The following is a 24404-nucleotide window of genomic DNA, read 5'->3' as shown; positions in this document are numbered from 1 at the left end:
GTTTCTATGGGAGAGACAATAGATAGCAAGACTGAAGAAAGAACAGATTCAAGGCAACATTTGGAAAATTGAGATATAGACCAACATTTTTAAAGCTTGGTTTGGGAAGTGAAGGTTAGAAAATGTTGCCCTTATTCACGATGGTGGCCATATTTGTAGGTCAGCAATATTTAGCATCAGAAAACCATGGAGCTGTTTCGTTGAAGGAGCGAGGATGTTGATCACAGAATTTTAGCTTTTGTAGCTTCTTTTGGTGGAAGAGGTCGTTGAGACAAATTTCACACTAGAGGCACTTCCACCTCCAAGGCTCAACCCTCCAAAGCCTCTTCCACTACCAGAGCTACAGCTGCTTCCTCCGGCACTGAGCCCACATCCCATGGCGAGACCGCTTCCACCTCCAATGCAGACACCACTTCCACCTCCCATGGCGAGACCGCTTCCACCTCCAATGCAGACACCACTTCCACCTCCCATGGCGAGACCGCTTCCACCTCCAATGCAGACACCACTTCCACCTCCAATGCCGAGGCCACTTCTGTTTCCATACCCACCTCCAACACTTGAGGTGACCACAGCTGCAAAAAGAAAGCACCATGTGTTGAGATCTCACTGAATGGTGGCCACTGAGTGGCACATCGAGACTAAAACAAAGCAGTTGTAAAATCTGTGCATTCAAATGACTTACAAATATTCACTGCACCAACGCCTTCTCCACACAGCCTGTAAGAGAACAGAAGAGAGGACAGTAAGAATTCAAGTGAAGCTCATTGACAGGAGAGTTGAGTGGAAAAAAAGACAGGAAATAGCCATAATTTTCCCTTCACTCTGCATGCAGAAAACAGGCATTTTCCATGAAAATGTTCAGTTAGTCAAAAGCCTAATATACCGAGTAAAAAAAGTTTGCAGCAAAATTTAGACTAGCTTTCATTTTTTGTTGCTCTGTGTTGACATTTTAAAAAAAATTGCAATTTCTCTACACACTGGCTGACAGAGAACAGGAACTTGGTGAAATGCTCAGGAACAATTGCAAATACAGGTTGAACCTCTCTCATCCGGCAACTGTACCAGACGAGAGAATTTGCCAGACCACAGGAGGTCAATATTGTCTAGCACATTACCAACATTTTCACAGCTTACTCGGTACTTAGGAGACATTTAGAGGTAAATTCCAGCCAAGTAACAGCACAGAACACTGACAGCCAGTACTTGAGGCTGGAAACCAGCTTTATAGAACCATGGGAAACTTGGCCACACTCATTATAAGTGGTTGCCTCGCTAACTAAAATAATGCTGGATTACAGATGTTGCTGGACCACAGAGTTCCAGGTTAGAGAGGTTCAGCCTGTGTACCTCATTCAAATTTCAGAAGTTTCAGACCCATTTTTTCATTAACCATTAAATCGATTCCAGCAGAAAAAGACGTTGCTTTGGGCAGGGGAGGGAAGGGGCAGTTTTCAGAGGTGCTGAGCGCTGGTCTTTCCCCCTGACTTCATTTGCACAGTTAGATGCTCAGTACCTATTCAAACCTGGTCATAAAAAGGGTGGAATTCACCCACCTGCTCTCCTCTCCTTCCAGCAGCTTCCTGTAGGTGGCAATCTCGATATCCAGGGCCAGCTTGACGTTCATCAGCTCCTGGTACTCCCGCAGCTGGCGGGCCAAGTCTGCCTTGGCCTTTTGCAGGGCATCTTCCAGCTCAGCCAGTTTTTCTCTGGCATCCTTGAGGGCCAGTTCGCCGCGCTCCTCGGCCTCAGCAATGGCCGCCTGCAAGTTGGCGCACTATGGGAGAGAAGAACAGCTATCTAAACCTCCATAAGAAACATCAAACTCTCCTGCCTTCCTAGTATGAAATTGCCAGATACAGTCTGGGTGCAAATAAATGAGATTAAACTCTGGGAATTTCATCGCTTGTCATCAACTTTTCTATTGTTTGAGACAGGGCATTAGCTGGGCTAAATCTTCCCAGCTCCATCAACTGGAGCCATTTACGCCACTGGCAACATGGCTCCCAGTGTTTTAATCAAGAACGTTTGCAACAATTAACAGATTCTGGCCAAGGGGCTGGAACGGAAGAAATATTAGGGATAGGATCCTGCAGCTTAACCATTTGCAGCTCACATGGTCAGCCAACGTACCATGCTGCTGAAATCAACATGCTGCATTGACTTCAGGGAAGCGATACTCATTTCCACGCCAGTTGGCTCCGCCCTATAGCATTGATTAATTTTCTTTAGAGGCTAAAACATCAGGTTCAATTTCTCTTAATGGCATTTTTACTCTTGAGTTCAAAGGGGCCAAATACAAGAGATATCAGTGAGGTTGTAGTCACCTAAGTCTTGGAACTCAGGGGAGGTCCACACGAGGCAGGTAAGTCGGTTGTAGATATCCAAGTCTAGCTACAGCAGTTGCATAGCTAGAATTGACTTATCTGCAATCAACTTACCCAGCCATCTTCACAGAGGGAGGTTGATGGGAGAAAATCTCTTGTCAACCTCCCTTACTCCTCATGATATTGAGGAGTACCGGGGTTGTCTGTCGACCCCAGATTTCATGCGTCTCTACCAGGCGCACAAAATCAATCTCCCGAAGATTGACGCTGAGCAGGTCAATCTTCTGCATAATCTAGACATACCCCGAGCTAACAAAACTGCAGCAGAAAATGCCGCTGCAGCGCCTACCTGTCTTTTCACATTGTCAATGTCAGCCCGCAGTCTCTGGATGACCCGGTTCAGCTCGGAGATCTCTTGCTTGGTGTCGCGAAGGTTGTCCCCATGTCTGCCAGCGGTAGCCTTCAGCTCTTCATACTGCCATACGCAAAGGGACACGTGCATCATATTAAAGACCATACTCGGGCAACGCCTGTTATTATTTGTGTGCAGCAGCGTTCTCTGTCAGCTGAGCGCCTGGGCAGTTACCCAGGAGATATTCAGGTGCTGCCCAGCTGATCAGCAGAGCGTCTACACCCTCGCACAGCCAGCAGCCTGTGTTTCTATTGGTGGTGCACAGCTACACATGCCTTGGTGCACCTAACAAAATTTATTCTGCCCACAGATGGAAAAAATAGAGGCAACACTGGTGTGAGGCATCTAGCACAGTCCATCACCTCGCCATCCCTGGGCGGTCCCTCTGGATGCTCAGCATGAGCAACAAATAAGCCCTCATAATAGCGGCACGCAGCTGAACGTGCTGCTAAGTGGAACTCAACCCTGGGCAGCTGCATGGTGCCTCACCTTCGTTTGGTACCAAGATTCAGCCTCCGCTCGGCTCCTGTTGGCAATTTCCTCATACTGAGCTCTGACTTCCGCAATGATGCCATCCAGGTTCAGGTCTCTGTTGTTGTCCATGGACAGAACAACAGAGGTGTTGGAGATTTGCTCCTGCATCTGAGCCAGCTCCTGTAATCCATGCCAATAAATGGGTGACTTATGAGTCAAAGAGACTTTTTCTCATGTGTAGACAACTTAACTTTTCACAGTGTGCCATAAGCAGAAGCAACAGCCTAACTTAATGGGTTATCATTCAAATAACTATCAGGAAGCTTATTCTAACAGCGTGCCCACAGCCTCCCACCGCTGGTTGTGTTTCTATTGGTGGTGCACATCCACACATGCCTGGGTGCACTCAATAAAATTTATTCCATGCATCTATGGACAAAAATTAGAAGGCGCACAGTCCGTGTCGTTGTGAAAAAGCTTCTGACTTCTGCATGTCGCTGGGATAACTCATTTAAAACACATGGAAACAGACCTCGGGAGGCTGGTTCTTACCGCTTCATACAGGGCTCTCAGGAAATTGATCTCATCAGTCAATGAGTCCACCTTGGCATCTAATTCCACCTTGTTCATGTAAGAAGCATCCACATCCTGAAAGGGAATGGACTGCAGTGAGAGAAGGCCAGCAACAATACTGGTGTAAGCCCGATGAACCTGGGTTGTCAGGAGGAGGGAATGAACCTGTGTTCTACTACGTGAGCTAAAAGCCAACAGCCTGCAGGGCAGAGATGTCACTCTCCCTTGTCAATGGTCTCAGTGCCTCTGGGGTTACGCTGATGCCAGAATCATTTCCCAGAGAAGAATAAACCCAAAGGATGTTCTATTGGCTGTGAATCGTGGTGCAGCTGGGTGGCTGATTTGAGAGGTCTCACGATTAAGGCTCTGGACTGATGCTCTGCAGAGCGTGGCTCAGTTCCCGGCTGTGCCACGGATTCCCTGTGTAGTGTTGGACAAGCCCCTTACACTTGCCTGTGCCTCAGTTCTCCATCTGTACCATAGGGCTAACAGTCCTTCCTTTGTCTCCGCTGTTGTAAGTTCTTTGGGGCAAAGTCAGCCTCTTTGTGTCTGTACAGCTCCTAGCCCCATGGTGCCCTGATCTCTACGCAGGTCTGCTGATGTGAGGGGCAAGAAGGACAGAGCCTGCCGCTCCTGGCCAATTGGGCTGCTATTGCAGCCTCAGCAGCAGCCTCAGCGCTGGAAACTTGTAAATAGTTGCCAGAGCTCCTGGCTGCTTGGTCCAGACAACACAGAAGGGCGGGTAGGAGGGGGCTAGGCCCCAGCCTGCCCCTTCTGCTCAAGGCCATGCCCATTCTGGGAGGGTCCAGAGCCAGTTCCTCCCACCTTTCCCAGGGGCCCAACATTTCTGTCCTCAGTCCTGTCTCCATCTGTTGTTGAAAGACGGTAATTGGGCTTGCAGGGTGGCATTACACTAATGACACTCACCTTCTTGAGTGTCACAAAGTCATTCTCCACAGAGGTGCGCTTGTGGATTTCATCTTCGTACCTAATGGAAGGGGGCAGAGAGTGTTTGTGTAGCAAGTAATTACCAAGATAATTCCAGCCTGTTAGAATAAACTTCCTCAAGAGCTCTGGGTGAGCACGCGACACTAGCGTCACCAGGATTGGAATTTTAGCTTTCAGGATAACTCAAACAGCAGCCCCTCTGTCCAGCTCAGTGGTTCCCAATCTGGGGTCCCCCAAGAGGCCAGGGAAGGTATTGCGGGGGGGCCCAAGAAAAAAAGAAAAGATAAATAAAAATGATCACAGAAAATAAATTTTAAATAAATTGCAAAGTTACAGTCAATTATTTTTAAATTAAAGATCTTCTGGTAATAAAACAAACCAGCAGCCATGTAGCACTTTAAAGACTAACAAAATAATTTATTAGGTGATGAGCTTTCGTGGGACAGACCCACTTCTTCCAGTCAGTAGCATTTCCAGTACAGACTGACAGTTTTACTGGAAATGTTATTGATCTGAAGAAGTGGGTCTGTCCCATGAAAGCTCATCACCTAATAAGTTATTTGGTTAGTGTTTGAAGAGCTACAAGGCTGCTGGTTTGTTTTGTTAGAACACAGACTAATACGTCTACTTCTGTGTTACTTGTCTTCCAATAATTGCTGTCCAAAAATCAATGTTATGGTTTCCTTTTTCATTTAATGAAGTCTACGTAGTGGCTAGAACTGGCTTTAATGGGGGTCCACGGAAGTGAAAAGGTTGGGGACCACTGGTCTAGACTAAACCAGGCAAACTGATATCCATAGACTAGTACCTCAGATAAACTTGCTGTTCTTTTTCTCTCTTCCTGGGGGGAGGGTCAGTCGCTCACTCTGTTTCTTTGCTTACAATTTAAGGGTGTAGTCTCCCAAAATCGAACGCACAGGAGCTGTTTTACTCACACCAGTAACTGTATTTATGAATCTTTGCAGATTCTGGACTGAACTTGCCATCCATTCTATCCCTGACCTCCTCCGTCCCTTCACTCAACAGAGAGATTTTCAACTGTCAGCTACGGGGAAGTGGCATCATCTGTATATTATCTCCTCTAGCGAACACACAGTGATTGGTCAGTCTCATCCCTTCCTTATCTGATGGCTATTACCACACCAAGGTACTCTCTTTTTTACTGAAGCACCCCTGATGCTATCGTGATAAGGAGCAGCTGGAGAGGCAGGGGCTTACTTGTTCTTGAAGTCCTCCACCACGTTTTGCATGTTGTTCAGCTCGCCTTCAAGTCTCCCTTTTTCATTCAGCAGGTTGTTCAGCTGCCTCCGGAGATTATTGATGTAACTTTCAAAGAGCGGCTCGATGCTTTGGACAGGTTTTTGTCCCTGCTCCTGCAGCAGGGTCCATTTAGTTTCCAGCACCTTGTTTTCCTGCTCAAGGAACCGGACCTGAAAAGCACAAGGATCCAGAAGATGCTTAAATGGACCCATAAAAAACCACAGAAGTGTTAAAATAATAGGGGTTATTCAGGTTAATTCTGATGCAGGTTTAGGGTCCAAGCTTGCAAGGTGCTGAGCACTTCCTGACAGAGGCTAAGTGCCCTCAGCCCTCAATGGGCTCAAAGACAGTGGTGAGACATAGGCTTCAGGCAAGCAACTGAGACTCCACCTGTGGCCCGTGGGCCCCGGGCTGCCCTCTCCCCCACACGCCTCTCGCACATCAGGGCACTGGAGTCCTGCATTTCCTACGCCTCTTTCCTCCCTGCCAGCACTTGTGGTGGAGCCACAAATCAGCCGATTCGTGCTCTGTGTCTGCTCCATCCTCTCCCGCCCAGATCTGGCACTCTGTGAGTCAGCTGTTCAGAGCATTCCAGCTCTGGGAGGGAAGGGGAAGGAGCAGGTAAGTGTGGGGCTCTTGGTCCCTGCTGTGTAAGAGGTACACGGCGGTAGGGGCTGCAGGACCACAGGTGCAACTACACTGGGTTGCAGGTTGCTGCAGCCCACTGACATGAAGAAGGGCCACTTATGCAGACCACCCATTATTGGTGGTTGTCCATCCTTGTCTAAGGAGCAAGACTGGTCAAAGCCAGACGCTCAGCTGGTAAAAGGGTGTAGAACATTTGACATCAAGCATCTTGCCCATCCTGCAAACTAGTTAGAAGCTGATTTCTCTGTTCCTTATACCAATCAGCTCAAGCTATCTGTGGAATCTTAGATCCGTCCATTGACACTTGGGCAAGGTAGTTTTTAAAATGCTGTCAAGACAGATGGGCTGTCTTTTGCACATTGTGCATAGGTGCAAAGGATGACTCGTAGACCGAGTTAAGGGAAAATGTATGTCTTACGTGGAAAAGAAATCTCCAATTTTTATTATCCCCCTTAAGGGGGCTGAGTAAAAGAATTCCACAGGACAATTTCACATGTGCTTTGACCACAAATGCCTGCTGATTGCACAACAAGAATGGGAAGGTTTTTGTTATGCTCCTATGCTGTTTATTCTGGCGAAACTCATCGCAATCAGCACAGAGATGAATGAATGCTGTCAGGCGAAGCCTCAAAATACCTTGACTGTTAAAGAACCACCTGTACATGATTGCATTGTGTTACCTTTCTAGCTTCAAAGTAATTCAAATCTGGAGGTCTGGGTCCCGGGTGGCTTAAATGGGTACAGCTCCAGTGTCTGGCCATTTTACAATTAATTGAGTAATAACACAAAATGATATTCAGAAAGAGTCCCTACCAGCCAGCTGCTGATGTCAGCTACAGTGGACAGAAAGATCTGCACCAAATGAATGGGTTAAGCCAGACTTAATCCCTTCCTCACTCTCAGTTGTGTTTGCAGAGGGATAATGCTGATAAGTAGGGTCCTACAGAACTCATTCTCCATTTTGGTCAATTTCATAGTCATAGGATTTTTAAAAATGGTACGTTTCATGATCGGAGACATTTAAATCTGAAGTTTTGTGGTGGGGTCTTTGCAGGGGTCCTGACCCAAAAAAAGGATCTGTGGGGTGAATTGTTGTATGAGGCTTGCAGTACAGCTGTCCTTACGTCTGCACAGCTGCTGGCACCAAGGTTGTCTCCAGAGCTGGGCAGCTGGCGAGAAGCAGTTGATGGCCGGGAAACGCGCCAAAGGCCAGATTTCAAGGGAGGATATCAGGTTTATTGTGGGTGAGAGGCTGGATGTGAGTGAGCAGTGGGCCCTTGTAGCCAAGAAGGCTGATGGCATATTGGGGGGCATTAGGAGGAGTATTTCCAGCAGATCTAGAGAAGTGATTTAGCCCCCTTTATTCAGCACTGGTGATGCCACCTCTGGAGTATTGGGTCCAGTTCTGGGCCCCCCAGTATAGAAGGGATGTGGAGGCATGGGAAAGAGTCCAGCAGAGGGCAACCAAAATGATTAATGGGGGTTGAAGCACATGACCTACAAGGAGCAGCTAAGGGGTTTGGGCTTATTTAGTTTGCAGAATGGAAGAGTGAGAGGTGGTTTGATAGCAGCCTTCAACTTCCTGAAGGGGGGCTATAAAGAGGATGACGAGAGACTGTTCTCAGCAGTGACAGATGACAGAACAAGGATCAATGGTCTGAAGTTACAGAGCGGAAGGTCTAGGTTGGATATTAGGAAGAACTATTTCACCAGGAGGGTGGGGAAGACCTGGAAAGCATTACTTGAAGAGGTGGTGGTTTCATGGATCCACCCCTAGAGGTTTTTAAGTCCAGGCTTGACAAAATCCTGACTGGGATGATTTCGTTCGGGTTGGTCCTGCTTTGGGCAAAGGGCTGGACTCAATGACCTCCTGAAATCTTTCAGCCCTAGGATACTATGATTCCAGGATTTTACGGTTTGTGATGCGTTTTGCGTGGTTGTGAATTTGGTAGGGCCCAAACACAGGTGTTTCCCCCCCACAGAAAAATCAAGACAAAATATCCATGAAATCTTATCTCTCACCTTGTCAATGAAGGAGGCGAATTGGTTGTTGAGGGACTTAATCTGCTCCTTCTCCTCTTTCTTCACCCTCTGGATGCTGGGATCGATCTCCAAGTTGAGAGGCTTCAGGAGGCTCTGGTTGATGGTCACTTCTTGGATCCCGCCAGGGGGGCACACTGGGAACCCAGGGACAAGCCTTCCACCACCAAACCCAGCTCCAGCAAACCCATAGGAGCTGCCTGCTCCGCCACCGAATCCACAGCCTGTGCTGCCAGCAAAGCCAACTGGCCCTGGAGCACCACACAGAAAGCCACCGCTGCCTCCAGCCATGGAGATTCTTTTAGCTCCACCTACATTGTAGAGGCTTCTGCTGCCAAAGCAACTACCACCACCACCGACTCTTCTAGCGCCAGCACCGCAGCCCCCGGCCCGGGCTACAGAATATGAGCTGTAGCTACTACGGCAGCTGCTTGGGATGACAGCAGAACAGGCGCTGAAGCCCTGTTTTCCACCCTGGAATCTTGCCTGGACTATCTGAGACATTGCAGCGGTCTGGGTAAAACGGAAGGAAGGATGGAGTGAAGTTTCTGCAGAAGAGAAGAGAGCAAAGAGAAGGAGGAACCTCTGTTCTCCAAGGGCTGAGGCCACCTCTTTTATTTGCTGGAGCACCTGGGATGGGCTTCACGGCATGGATTAGCTTCCTGATTAATTGGGCAAGGTATGCCCTGCAGCGTTCTGAACAGTGAGGTCATCCCTCCTCCACACCCCCGTGCGACAGAGTGGTTGCATTTCCCGTTGTGTGGAAATAACTGTCGCCTTTTGGCTTCTGCGTAGGCAACAAGACAGGCAGTGGGAAAGAGTTCGTGGCATGTGCGAGTCATTTCTGGCCCCAACAAAAAAAATGCTGAGGCGTCTTGTCATTGCAAGGCTCACCCCGCGTTTATGCCACATGATTGCCAAGCCTCGACCCTAGATTCCTGTTTCTACCTTAAAAGCAAGGTCAGCTAGACCAGTGTATCTTGAACGATGTTCTGTGGAACACCGGTGTTCCATGAACAGCTCGTAGGCGTGCCGCGAGCATTCGGAAAAAGGCAAGGACGGTCTATGTTTTATGTTATTAAAACCACACACAATGTTACTTCCTCATTTGTGTGATGTCTGATTCAATTACTTCACTCTGATTTTGGTGTCTATGTTGCGGTTTGGTTTTAATTTTGGTCAACGGCAATTTTTGGTAAAGAAAATTTTCGCACGCGTCCTGCATGAAAACTCTTATTGAGTGGTGTTTTAACTCTTTCATTTTACGTACGACTTGTGTATCACCACGGTGCCTGGGGCCGTTGGACTTGATTTTCAAAAGCGCTCAGCTTGCATTAAGGGCCTCAACTAGCGTCAGATTTTCAAAAGGGCTCAGGGCCCTAAATGCATTTGAAAGTTTGTCTATGGATAAGAAACCTAAGCCAGAGGGATATAGCAGAAGGGCACACATGGGAGGCAGTGCTGGCATCAGTGAAAGGGTTCCCTGTAAGCTGAGTGCTTGGGCAGCTGCCCAGGAGAGATTCAAGTGCCATCCAGCTGATGACCAGAGCATCCACTAGGGAAAGGAGGAGGCGGGGAAGGGGCAGTTGCTCCCAGGCTTGACATTTCAAAGGGGCCCGGAGCTCTGGCCACTGACACTGCTAATCTAGCAGCAGCCCATTTGAAGTGCTACAGCTGTGTTGCTGCACTGCTTCGCAAGCCCGTGATTAACGGCGGGTGGGCTCTGTGCTGAGGGCCAGGGTAACATTAAGGGCTTACTGACATAGGCCCAGCCCCTTCTGCCTTTGGCCACTCCTCTTCTGGAAGGCATCGAGCGGGGCCACTGTTCCACCTTACCCCACGGCTTGCAGTGCCCGTCAGCCACGCTGCCACCCACAGCTGTCAGCCTGTGTTTCTACTGGTGGTGCACATCCGTACACCTTGGGGCACATAACAAAATTTATTCCACCCACAGACGGAAAAAGTTAAAAGGAAGCCTGGTCACAACTTCATGGGGGGTAAATTGACAGAGCTGATGAACTCAGCAGGGCTCTGATGATTTTCACCAGCTGCCCATCCGACATGTGTGTAGGCAGGAATTGCAATTATGTTGTTGGAATAGCCTTGAACACCCTGCGTTTGGAGTGACAAGGAGGATGAGATCATAAATTGCCTCGCCCACCTTCTCTTCCAAATAACTGGGGATTTACTTAGCAACAACCGCACTGTATTCTGAGTGTCTAATACAGGGGTCAGCATCCGATCTGAGGCAAAGCGCCGAAATTTGACCTTTAGACCACTATGTATGAGTGCCGGTGATACTTTTTAAAGTCACTAATAGTCCTACTGACAACAACTTCATTAATAAATATATGAAGATGCAGAGCTTTGCCTTTTAGGTGGATTGGTAGCATTAGCTGGTCTTTTGTTAAGCCACAGGAGGTGCGGCTTTGAGCAACCTCCTGGGGGCACGGGGGATGAGGGGAATCATAGAATCACAGAATCCCTGAGTTGGAAGGGACCTTAAGAGGTCATCTAGTCCAGCCCCCTGCTTCAAGCAGGATCAACCCCCACTAAGTCATCCCAGCCAGAACCTTGTCCAGCCAGGACTTAAAAACATCAAGGGATGGAGAATCCACCACCTGTCTAGGCAACGCATTCCAATGCTTCACCACCTGCCTGGTGAAGTAGTTTTTCCTAATATCTAACCTATATCTCTCCCTCTTCAACTTCACACCATTACTTCTTGTTCTGCCATCTGACACCACTGAGAACAGTTTCTCACCCTCCTTTTCAGAGCTCCCCTTCAGGAAGTTGAAGGCTGCTATTAAATCACCTCTAAGTCTTCTCTTCTGTAAACTAAACAAGCCCAAATCCCTCAGCCTCTCCTCATAGGTCTTGTGCTCCAGACCCTTAGTCATTTTTGTTGCCCTTCGCTGAACCTGCTCCAGCAAATCCACATCCTTTTTATACTGGGGGCCCAAAACTGGACACAATATTCCAGATGAGGAATAACTACTTCTCTAGATCTGCTCAAAATGCTCCTCCTAATGCACCCTAGTATGCAGTTAGCCTTCTTGGCTACAAGAGCACACTGTTTACTGAGATCCGGAAATCTTTGGGGGAACAGCCGAGCTCCTGCCTTACACGCTGATGAAAATCAGCCCGGGTGCCAGTCTTGGCACCGTGCCAGGGTTTGCTGAGCCCTGGTCTAATCTCACAACTTGGCTACTCCATTTGGGCTATTTTGTGTGTACTTAGGCTGGAATGAATATCAGAGGGGTAGCAGAGTTAGTCTGTATCTTCAAAAACAGCAAGAATCTTTGTGGCACCTTATAGACTGACAGATATTTTGGAGCATAAGCTTTCGTGGGCAGAGACCCGCTTCGTCAGATGAATCTGACGAAGCGGGTCTTTGCCCACGAAAGCTCATGCTCCAAAATATCTGTCAGTCTATAAGGTGCCCCAGGACTTCTTGTTGTTTTAGGCTGAGATGTCCTCTGCTGCCATCAAAATCCACCCCACACTTTTGGGAGGACTTCAATTCCCCATTCTTGTACGCAGGCCTGGTGAGAGCAAGGGGCAAAGGGGGCCCAGCATTTCAAAGGGACCCAGAGCGCCAGGCCCCTTTGAAATGCTGTGACCGTGCTCCTGTGCTGCTCCGTAGACACTTGGGGAGGGACAGGACTGTGGTCTGAGCAGCGCTAAGGGCTGACTGCCATAGGCCCCACCCCTTCCACCTTTAGCCTCGCCCCTTCCACCCTTGGCCCCGCCCCTTCTGGGAAAGCAGACCCAGGCTCCTCTCCGACCTTTCCGCGGACCTGCAGTGGCTGTCGGCCCCACTGCCTCTATGCTTCCGACGGTCTATCGGTCCCTCATTGTTTTCACTTTGCACAACTCCAAAGGACCACACAACTAGCACGACGGTGGGGAATCAAGACCTCAGGGTCAAATGGCTTCCTCAAGGAGTGAAAAATGAGGAGCCAGATGTAGCTTATGACTGCATCCCGTACCCCCACACCTAAGCATACGCTAATCACTTACTGAAATCCCATAGATTCTTTGAAAAGCACAGCCCTGAGTACTCTTGCAGTGCAATACTCATCCATTAACCTTTACTTTAGCGATATGTCTTGCTAGCCGGAGAACATCCTAGCAGGGGCGGAGACCTCCGCAAACGGAGAACAATCCTGACCAACTTAAAAGAAAATAAATGAAACTTTCCCCTCAGCACTTACCGTCGGGTGGGGACGATGCGGCTGGTGTTCATCACAAAGGAATTCCAAGGAAAAGCGACAGACAAAGGGCAAAAGTGATGTGCAAGGAGCTGCAGCTACAGGTTTGCAGTGACTGATCATGACAATACCGCTCCCCACCCTTGCCTGTTGTTGCAACATTGTGGTTCTGGAATGTATTATGCACACCGTGTGAACCAAGGTCTTCTGTAGAGGCAGGTGGCTGTTTGAGCAGGGAGTTCGTTTGGTCTGAAGGAGAGGGTCTGCTCAGCTTCCCCTGGCCAGCTCCAGCCTCAGGGGCGCTGTTGACACTTGGAGCGTGGAGTCTGATTCCTTGTGCTCTTGTAACCACCCACAGGTGGGCTTGAACCTGGGACCTCTGGAGCTTAGTGCATGACCCTCTACAGTATACACTAAAAACCAGCTTGCTCTCAGTTAAGACTGTAGAGATAAGCTGACCACCCATCCCATTTTTACCAGGACAGTCCCCTATTTCAGCCCTCTGTGAGCTGTTCACACCTGGGACCGGGTTGCCTAGTGGTTAGGCCCCCAGCTAGAGCCTGTTGGGTGAATCTTCAGCCCCACCTCAGAGTCTATGGGTTAAGTTTGGGGTGTGGCCTCAAGAAGCTAGTTCCCCCTTTGGCGGGAGAGGGGCTCCCTGGGGAGGGTCCTGGGTTGCACCCTCCAGCAGATGATCGGGTGGCAGCTCTGGCTTGGGCCCTGCTGCCTCAGAGCGAGCTCCTGCCCCTGGGCTGGTCAGCCCAAACTGGGCTGGCTTCCCTCCTTTTATACCCCTCCAGGACTGACACTGGCCGCAGGTGAACCGGGGTGGGGCTGATTGGGCCACCAGGCCTTGTTTAACCGCTGCCTTGCCTGGCCTCCCTCTCACACTCTTACAGGTGTCCCGATTTTTTTTCTAAGAAATAGACAAATTGTCCTGGATTCCACAGGACTCTTGTTCTCCAGTGCCCTTTGCCTTGGGATGGCAGCTCCCACTGCCAGGGACACTGTACACGGTTCTCTGTTGACGGGAGTCCTAACTCAGGGCACCTGCCTCCACAGCTGGGGATCTCCTCCACAGGCCCACTGCCCTGAACCCCTGTGGCCCCAGCCAGGAGGCTGTGGAGCCCTGACAAGGGGCAGCAGCATCCCCATCTCCCGAGGCCAGGTGTCCCGTATTTGGCATAAAGAAAAGTGAGCACCCTATGTAGAGGCGACTCGTTTTTTTCTCTCTGTAAGTGGTCTAGGTACCACTACATGGGACCGTGAACCACACCTAGGTATGTGGGTTACACTCGTGCACGTGTAATAGTGAATCCACAGTTCACTAGTAGCAGAGAGCAACTGCACTGGATAGCTGCCCTGAATGCAAACCCACCTACTCCTATGGGATGTACGTCTTTGAGCCTGCTTTCTCAATGAGAGCTAGAGTGAACACACCTGTGCAAGCTGGGAATCCCACCGTTCGCTCCACGTGTAGACATAACTTTGCTCCCAGTCCATCCCTGTAAAGGGAGCAAAGACTGGCCTGATCCCACCCACTGAGATTTCGTCTGATGCAGGAGAAACCTAAATCAAAGTAGTGCTAGCTATGCTGTTTTCTTCACCACTTGTGCCAGCAGAAGGGTGAAGCCAGAGCTCTAGGCTGACTCTGCAAATTGTTGCATGGTGCGTAAGGCCATTGTGTGCTAGAAAGAGTATAGGCTTCTGCAGCTGCAAGCGTGAGATTGTTGTGTCTCAGCACAAGCGTCAGGGCTGGCGGTAGCCCTCTGTGTGGAGTAATAAGCCCAAAGCCTTATAGGGCTATTAGCCAGGCTGGGCAGGAAAGGTGTCCCTAGCTTCTCTTTGCCAGAAGCTGGGAATGGGCAAAGGGGGATGGATCAACTGATTATTACTTGTTCATTCCCTCTGTAGCACTCGGCATTGGCCGTTGGAAGATCGGACACCGGGCCAGATGGACCTTTGATCTGATTCGGTATTCTTATGTTCCCAAACCAAATTGCCTGTTTATTGTTCTAGACACCCTCTGGTATGATATATACCTCATTCAAAATCACCATAAATTAATACTAGAACAAGTCATGCAGGCGAGAAAGCAAAAAAAAAAAGACCCAATTATTTGTTTAAAGTCATGATCACAAATGTATTTACCGTCTCCTTTTTCAGACAGGGGATTGGTAGCTCACAAAGATTAGAGATTTCCAGTAACGTTCCCCTCCACAATCATGATGAAAAGTCAAAATCTTGAGCTCACAAATCTGCAAGAAAATTTTTGGTTGGGGTCAGTGGACGCTCCGTGTTTTGACTGTTTTGACGTGTTTGGTTGAGATGAACTGTTGAAGAAGTTGATATTCTCATTAGCTTGCACAAAATGAAAAATCATTTTTCATCAGAAAAAGAGGAGCTTTAATTGCAAAACTGGGACTTTTTTGATGTTTTAGAAATTAAAAAAATAAAACTATTACTTGAGAAAACTCGTAGGAGTGTGGGGTGCAGAAGAGGGGACTTCCTGGGTCACTAAGCCTTACCCCTTATGACTGTAGATAAACCCGTCCTGAATATCATTGAGAAATGTGTCGTGTTCCCTCTTCAGCTAATTGAAGCCGATGCTTTTGCGTGAAATGGCTCAGTTCCATTAAATCAACTTTTGTCTACACAATATCCTTTGTTCAAAATTTCCTGACCACTTTGACTGTTAGCCTTTGCCCTCCCATTTGCCCCTCTCTCACAATGAGCTAGTCTTTCCTGGCTTCTTATTGGCTGGAGCAAGCACCCTTTGGGGATGACCCCATGCCTAGTGTCAAGAACCGTTAGAACCTTTTTCCCATTTTGTTACAGAGAAATTTGTTGTCCTAACCTTTGGAAGTAGAGCAAGATGCCTATCCCTAAATCAGCCTCAGATTTAAAAATTAAACCAGGTTGACAATTTTCTATTTCTATAAGGATATTTTGGCATGATTTTTTTTATGCAGTGAAAATTTCCAGCAAAACAAGTTCATAAAAACCTAAGAGGGGCCAAACATGATCAGACCAAAGGTCCAGCTAAGTCAGAATCCTGTCTTCCAACAGTGGCCAATGCCACATCCCCCCAGAGAGGATGAATAGGACAAGTGATCATTAAGTGATCCATCCCGTCACCCATTTCCAGCTTCTGGCAAACAGGCTGGGGACACTAGCCCTGGCCAGCTTGGCTAGTGGCCATTGAATTTCCATGAATTTGCCTAGCTCTTTTTGAACCCTGTTATAGTCTTGCCCTTCTCAACATCGTTTGGTAAGGAGTTCCACAGGTTGACCTCCAGCATCAAAGAAATGTGTCCTTTTGTTTGTTTTAAACCTGCTGCCTACAAATTTCATTTGGTGGCCCCGTGTTCGTATGTTACGAGAAGCAATAAATAGCACTTACTTGCTTTCTGCACACTCACCATGACTGTGTAGACCTACCCTTGAATTTGTCTCATCCTTTTTCGAAGTTCAATTTTCCTAGGAGGGAAAAAAATCTCATTTTCATCAAAAGCTGAACCCCCTTTGGGGGATTTTCAAATAAAATGGCAACATTCCTAATGAGTTTTTCTTCACTTAAGACTTTTTGTCAGCTTTATCTGGGAAATTATGATTTTATTTTCTCTCAGAAATAGAGATGAAAACGGCATTTCCCAACCAGCCGTTGGGAAAGAAAAAAGATCCTCAGTAAAGTGAATATTATTAGACACTCAAAAGAGGATCAAAGCAAAAAGCAATGGAGTAAAGCAGACCTCCGTCAGAGACCACACCTAGCCTCACCCAAGACCTTCATAATGACAGCAGAGATGGCTCAACAGCTAAGCTACTTACAGCTACCTTAGGGATGTGTGTGTGTCAGACACGCCTTCCATTTCTTTGCATCACAGCTGTTCAAATCTGTCAATGAGCCTCCACCCAAGCTCCAGAATGGATCATGCCTCCAACATCCTGGTAAGGATCGCACCCCTCCTGCAGGGAAGAGGAAGTCAGACAATGTCACCCTATTCATGCTCTCTGACCCATGCTTGAGGAGGGGTCTCCGTAGGGACATGGTTGCACAGATGGGGTGAGATACAGAAGAGTGTATGGCTTGGATTTGGAGAGGGATACATGCTTTGCCCCTTCCTATTTTTTCCTGTAGAAATTAAGGAGCAAGGATAATTCAGTGCCTTGTGGAAGAGCCCTTTAAAAATGGTAGGAATCTGTGTTCCCTCTCATTTTTTAACTCTGGGGTGGAATAAATTTTGTTACATGCACTGAGGCATGGGCACATGTGCACCATCAGGAGAAACACAGGCTGCTGGCAGTTGTGAGCACTCTACTGATCAGCTGAGTGGCACCCGAATCTCTCCTGGGTGGCTGCCCAAGTGCTCAGCTTACAGGGAACAGGGCAAGGACAGTCATAGCAGGAGCAGCAACGAAGGGCCCTGTGGCCCTTCATCAGTGAGTCTGTGCTCACGAAAGCTCATGCTCAAAACTTTTCTGTTAGTCTATAAGGTGCTACAGGACCCTTCGTTGCTGTTACAGATCCAGACTAACACGACTACCCCTCTGATACTTCATAGCAGGAGGTCATTTCTCCAAGACACCCATAAGACCAGGAAGTAGGAGAAGGGGAATAATATTTTTGGTGCATGTACACAACTTCAGTGTGGGGGGACCAAAACCTCACTTCCTGAAGGAACAAAGTGGGATGAAATTCACAGGGCATTGCCATCCAGTCTTTTAAGAGCATCGTCCCACCTGCTACCAGTATCTGGAGGCCACATACTTGCACTTTTAATTGCTCAGATCTGTAGGTATGACTTGCTCCCTTCTCCACGTCTTCTCTGGAGGCAGCAACCTTCACTGGACCTTAGCGTTCTGCAAGGTAACTTTGCCTCCATCTCCTCGCCCCAGTCAATTACCACAGTCTTTATTAACGGCTGCGCTGCTGTGGATCTGCAGGTTCAGTCCCCCATCTAGATGATAGCATTTCAAAGGCTCCTTCTAACTCCCTCCTTCAGTCTGGCCTAGGAATTATTTGCAGGAATTTCTCTGGCCTGGAGACAGAAAAGCAAACTAGTTGGTCAGATGGCACCTTATAGACTAACAGAAAAGTTTTGAGCATGAGCTTTCGTGAGCACAGACTCACTTCATCAGATGCGGATCTGTACAGATCCAGACTAACATGGCTACCCCTCTGATAGTTGGTCAGAGTGGCCCCTTCTGGCGTCTATAAACCTGTACAGAGGTTAGCTGAGTGCTCCAGCTATCCTATTCAGCAGAGGTGGGGAAAGTACCCAAAAAGTTACTTGAGTAAAAGTGCAGCTGCTTTCACTTCCTGATATTTTTAGTACAATCGAGACTCTCTCTCTCTCTCTCTCTCTCTCTCTGTGTGTGTGTGTGTGTACTTTTACTCAACTATTTTTCCAGAGGGACACCAGTTACTTGCACTTAAGTACATCCTCAACCCCTCCAAAAGCAGCTGCATTTTTACTCAAGCAACTTTTTGGGTACTTTCCCCACCTCAGCTGTTTGGTATACAACCTATTAAACTCTTCAGGTGGTTCCCAACCTTTTCACTAGTGTGAACCCACAATCACCCCCCAGACTGTTCTCGGATCCCCCATCAAAGCCAATTCTAGTCACTATGTACATGTAATTAAATGAAAAACGAAACCACAATACAGATTTTCAGACAGTGATTCATGACATTACTAGAAAACATTTAATTCTTCAGACCAGTCTGAAGAAGTGGGTCTGTCCCACGAAAGCTCACCTAATCAACTTTTTTGCTAGTCTTTAAAGTGCTACTTGACTGCTTTTTGTTTTGATAGCGTATAGACTAGCACGGCTTCCTCTGTTACTACTCAACACAGCCGCCGTGTGTGATGGAGTGGGGGGAGTGCATGTGTGAGTCAGGCTGGATGTCTGAGGCAAGCAGCAGCTCCCAGTGGCTAAGGATGACCCTGGGGCTACAACTGGCAGGTGACACCTCTGCCTGAACAAAGAGCAGGGAGGAGCTGAGCTGGGTTTTTGAATCGGGGGGCGGGAGTTAGAGGCTAGGAAGAGGGAGAGCTGGAAGGCAGCCAGTCTGAGGAGGGGGAAAGCTACACCCCAGAGGGGCACCCCTCGGGGTCTTCTCCCCAGGACAGGTTGGAAGGACTGTCTCTGGCTGCTATGCTGTTGCTTCTGTGAGAAACTGGACATCTGTTGCCTAATAAACCTGCGGTTGTACCTGCTGAGTGAGAGTCTCTCCTGCCAGCGGACGGGGTGCAGTGCAGGGGGACCCCTGAACCCCATCACACTGGTGTCAGGAGTGGGATGCACTGCACCCATGGATGAGCTCCCAGCAGTGGCTGACTGAGCACCAGAGAAGGAAGGAGTCTCACAAGAGCCAGAGGGGGAACAGAGCCATTCCTGCAGCTGCTGCTGGTGAGTGGCTACCCCGGGAGATAGCGGGGAGATGGATTATACCCGACTCCTGAAGGCAGAGCTAGCGGGGCTGTGCAGAGAGAGGGGCCTGACCGTGGGGAAGGCGACCAAGGCCCAGCTGATTGCACAGCTGGAAGAGAATGACCGATCCGGGGGGGGCAGAGCCTGTCCCGGCAGAAAGTGGCTGGTCAGCCTCGGGAAGCGTTTCGGATTCTCTGACAGGAGCAGGGGTTCGACGCCGTCAGACAGACGCGGTGCCCGCCAGGTCGCGCTCAGCTAGCGGTGGTCCATCGCGGGCAGAGTCCCCCGCCGCAGAGCTGCGACGGCTGGAGCTCGAGGTGAAATTAAAGGAACTGGAGCACCAGGAACGGGAAAGAGAGCGTAAGCACGAGCGCCAGGAACGAGAAAGAGAGCGTGAGCACGAGCGCCAGCTACAAGAGACACAGCGGGAGGAGAGAGAGCGAGAGCGGGAGCATGAGCGAACCATGGCAGAGGCGAGACGCCAAGAGGCCCCAGCTGCGGTAAGTGGGGAGAGGGCCAGACGGCTCGGGGTGGCCAGTCACTTGGAGACGCGTGTGCTGGCCCAGTGTCAGGACCCAGGGGACATGGATGAGTTCCTTACCGCCTTTGAGCGAGCCTGTGAGTTGCATGAGGTTCCCCCAGATGAGTGGCTCCAGCACCTCACCCCCTTGCTAGGCCGGAAGGGCGCAGCGGTGCTCAGCCAGCTGGTGGGGCTGCAGCCTGGGGACTATGAACGGTTCAAACAGGCCCTGCTGCATAAGTTCGGGCTGACTCCGGAGATGTACAAGAAGAAGTTCCAGGAGGCGCAGAAGAGGCCAGAGGAAACCCACGTAGATACAACTGCCCGCCTGAAGCAATACTACCAGAAGTGGGCGTTCGGAATGGGAGTCCAGTCCGTAGAGGACCTGATCGAGCTGGCGGTCGTGGAGCGATTCTACGAGATGTGCGCACCTGACCTGAGGGTGTGGCTCGTGGACCGGAAGCCAGGGGACTCACATGATGCAGGGAAACTGGCAGATGACTTCACAAACAGCCGAGCCAGGTTTGAATGTGAGCCCCACAAAGAGAGGGAGTCTCGGAGAGAGAGGGAGTCCCGGAGGGAGAGGGAGTCCTGGAGAAACTGAGAATCTCAGAGAGACCGGTCCCTAACTGTACGACAGAGGGGACCACCTCTTGGGCAAGCCCAGGAAAGAGGGGCCAGCCACCCACCCCCCAGAGAGCCAAACAGAGCCCGGACAGAGCAGCCGGCCCGAGGGACACAACAAGACCCAGGCTGTTATCGCTGTGGGCAAAAGGGGCATAGAGCAGCCCAGTGCCCCAGGCTCCCAGACAGGTTGAGCAGGCCGGGGGGTCATGGAATCAACTGGGTGGGGTCCCAGAAGCCAGAGGGGCTGGCGGCCAAGGCGGGTGGTGCTGACAATGGACACTCGGATTGGGCTGAGTCCGCCCCACAGACCAGCTCCTCAGGGGGACCAAATGCTCAGAGGCCAGTTTACAGAGTGGGGGCGGCACTGCCTCTGTGGAGCAAGTGTCTCAAACACCTCGAGGTAGACGGGAAAAAGGTCATGGGGTTCTGGGACACAGGCGCTGACGTGACGCTGGCCCGACCTGGGTTGGTGGCACCGGGCTGCATGATACCCGATTCCCACCTGACGATAACAGGAATTGATGGGACCCCTTTCAAGGTGCCCAAGGCGAGGGTGCACCTGAAATGGGGGAAGAAGGAAGGCCCCAAGGAAGTGGGCGTGCACAGCCATTTGCCGGCGGATGTACTGATGGGGGCTGACCTGGAGAACTGGCAAGGTGAACGCCCTCGTGCCCTGGTCCTGACCCGTAGCCAAAGAAAACGAGGGCTGTGCTCCCCAGATTCAGGGGTACAGGCCCAGCCAAAGTCACAGGAGCCACAGGGGCCAACCCTGAGAGAAAGGGGGCCCCCAAAAACCAGATCTCACAGGCCAGGGGTGCTGGAGCCAGGCAGGGATGGGGAAGTAGCATCCGCTCCTGCCCGAGCGGAAGAATTCCAGGCAGAGCAGCAGAGAGACCCCTCCTTGCAGAAGCTGAGGGAACTGGCCAGTCTCAGCCCAGCTCCACAGCTGGGGGAGGGCTGCAGGGAGAGATTCCTGTGGGAAAAGGGATTCCTGTACTGGGAATGGGCTCCCAGACGCAAAGCGGAGCCATGGAAGGTCCAGAGGCAACTGGTGGTTCCCCAAAAGTACCGGTGCAGGCTGCTGTACCTAGCCCATGATGTCCCGCTCGCAGGACACCAGGGGATCCACCGCACCAGGAGAAGGTTGTTACAGAACTTTTTCTGGCCAGGGATCTTTGCAGCTGTCCGTCTGTATTGCCTGTCCTGCGATCCCTGCCAGAGGGTGGGGAAGAGCCGGGACAAGGGGAAAGCTGCCTTGAGGCCACTGCCCATCATAGAGGAGCCTTTCCAGAAAGTGGCTATAGACATAGTGGGCCCCTTCAGCAAGGCAACGCGTTCGGGGAAGAAATATTTTGGTAGTGGTAGATTTTGCCACGCGATACCCAGAAGCAGTGGCCTTGACCTCTGTCGACGCTGACACCGTGGCAGATGCACTGCTGTCCATTTTCAGCAGAGTGGGGTTCCCCAAGGAGGTCCTCACAGATCAGGGGTCCAACTTCATGTCGGCCCTACTGCAAAGCTTGTGGGACAAGTGTGGGGTCCGGCACACCTGGGCCACAGCCTACCACCCGCAGACCAATGGGCTGGTGGAGAGGTTCAATGGGACTCTGAAGCAGATGCTGAGAACCTTCATGAATCAATACCCCCATGACTGGGACAAGTACTTACCCCACCTGCTGTTTGTATACAGGGAGGTGCCCCAGGAATCCACGGGGTTCTCCCCATTTGAGCTGCTGTACGGAAGGAGGGTACGGGGACCCTTGGACTTGCTCAGAGAAGAGTGGGAGGGGACGGCCTCTCCTGAAGGGGAGTCAGTGGTACAGTATGTACTGACCTTCCGGGAAAAACTCACCGAGCTCATGGGCCTGGCCAGGGAGAACCTCTCCATGGCCCAAAGGAAGCAAAAGGTCTGGTATGACCGTAACGCCAGGGCCCGAGCCTATGCCACCGGGGATCAAGTGATGGTCCTTGTACCTGTGCGGCGGAACAAGCTGCAAGCGGCCTGGGATGGGCCCTTCAAGGTTGTCAAACAGCTAAATGACGTGAATTATGTGGTGGAACTGTCGAACCGGGCCCACAGCCACCGGGTCTATCATGTGAACATGATGAAACCTTACTGGGACAGACAGAACTTGGTGCTGGCCGTGTGCAGACACTGGGAGGGGCAGGGGGATGATCCCTTGGTGGATTTACTCACAAGGACTGGAGCCGGCTCCTTTCTGGAGTCTATTCCCCTCTCAGACCAGCTGACCCCTGCCCAGCAGACGGAGATCAAGGAGGTGCTGCATTCGCATCAACAGCTGTTCTCGGACAGACCCAGACACACTGACCTGGCTGTCCACCGAATAGAGACAGGCACCCACGCCCCTATCAAGTGTGTGCCATTCAGAGCCACAGGGAGGACGGCTCAGGACATAGAGCGGGAGGTTGAAGACATGCTGGCTCTGGGGGTGATCCAACCCTCGTCCAGCCCCTGGGCCTCTCCCGTGGTGTTAGTCCCTAAAAAAGATGGGTCTGTTCGGTTTTGTGTGGACTATCGCAAGCTTAACGCCATCACTGTCTCGGACGCCTACCCCATGCCCAGGCCTGATGACCTTTTAGACAAGCTGGGGGGAGCCCGTTACCTCACCACCATAGACCTCACCAAGGGGTACTGGCAAGTGCCATTAGACCAAGATGCCCGGCTGAAGTCGGCTTTCATCACTCCTGTGGGGCTCTACGAGTTCCTGGTCCTGCCCTTTGGCCTCAAGGGGGCACCCGCTACCTTCCAGCGTCTGGTGGACCAGCTACTGAAAGGGATGGAGAGCTTTGCCCTGGCTTACATGGACGACATTTGCATCTTCAGCCAGACGTGGGAGGACCATGTGTCCCAGGTCAAGCAGGTGCTGGACCGACTCCAGAAGGCCGGGCTGACTATCAAGGCAGGGAAGTGCAAGGTGGGAATGGCTGAGGTGACCTACCTGGGCCACAAGGTGGGCAGCGGCTGCTTAAAGCCAGAGCCAGCTAAAGTGGAGGCTGTCAGAGATTGGCCAACACCCCAGACTAAGAAACAGGTTCAGGCCTTCATTGGGATGGCGGGGTACTACCGGAGGTTTGTGCCCCACTTTAGCTCCATCGCAGCCCCCCTCACAGAGCTGTGTAAAAAGGGAAAGCCTGACAAGGTGGTCTGGACTGAGCAGTGCCAAGAGGCTCTCTGTGCGCTGAAGGAGGCTCTGGTCAGGGCCCCAGTGCTGGCAAATCCAGACTTCAACAAGCCCTTCCTGGTGTTCACCGATGCCTCAGACGTGGGGCTGGGGGCGGTGCTAATGCAAGTGAATGAGAAAGGGGAGAAACACCCCATCGTGTACCTGAGTAAGAAGCTGCTGCCCCAGGAGCAGAACTACGCGGCCATAGAGAAGGAATGTCTGGCCATGGTGTGGGCACTGGGGAAGCTGCAGCAGTACCTGTTTGGACGGCGTTTCACCATGTACACCGATCACTCACCCCTGACCTGGCTGCATCACATGAAAGGGGCCAACGCCAAGCTCCTGCGGTGGAGTCTGCTCCTGCAGGACTACGACATGGAGGTGGTCCACGTCAAGGGGAACAACAACACCATAGCCGATGCCCTGTCACGCAGGGAGGGCCCCGAACTTCCCCAGGTCACTGGCTAAGTGACCCCGCTCAGTGCGGTCTGGAAGGGGGGAGAGATGTGATGGAGTGGGGGGAGTGCATGTGTGAGTCAGGCTGGATGTCTGAGGCAAGCAGCAGCTCCCAGTGGCTAAGGATGACCCTGGGGCTACAACTGGCAGGTGACACCTCTGCCTGAACAAAGAGCAGGGAGGAGCTGAGCTGGGTTTTTGAATCGGGGGGCGGGAGTTAGAGGCTAGGAAGAGGGAGAGCTGGAAGGCAGCCAGCCGGAGGAGGGGGAAAGCTACACCCCA

General features: G+C 50.7%; 1 protein-coding gene across 1 annotated transcript in view; it reads right to left on the bottom strand.

Annotated features, from left to right (window-relative positions):
* Positions 1-231: 231 nt before the first annotated feature.
* The window catches only part of LOC142003450 (uncharacterized), a 37308-nt gene continuing 13135 nt past the window's right edge, over positions 232-24404 (bottom strand). The window contains exons 10-18 of the mRNA XM_074980407.1: positions 8665-9230; positions 5953-6164; positions 4714-4774; positions 3766-3861; positions 3229-3393; positions 2677-2802; positions 1557-1777; positions 686-720; positions 232-575 (exon numbers count right to left, since the gene is read on the bottom strand). Of these exons, the coding sequence (XP_074836508.1) occupies positions 232-575; positions 686-720; positions 1557-1777; positions 2677-2802; positions 3229-3393; positions 3766-3861; positions 4714-4774; positions 5953-6164; positions 8665-9230 (1826 nt within the window). The remainder of the gene's footprint in view (positions 576-685; positions 721-1556; positions 1778-2676; positions 2803-3228; positions 3394-3765; positions 3862-4713; positions 4775-5952; positions 6165-8664; positions 9231-24404) is intronic.

Source organism: Carettochelys insculpta, chromosome 29 (genome assembly GCF_033958435.1).
Source record: "Carettochelys insculpta isolate YL-2023 chromosome 29, ASM3395843v1, whole genome shotgun sequence".
NCBI classification, from domain to species: Eukaryota; Metazoa; Chordata; order Testudines; family Carettochelyidae; genus Carettochelys; species Carettochelys insculpta.
Note: the sequence above shows the minus strand (reverse complement) of the source record. Positions and strands in the feature narration are given on the sequence as shown.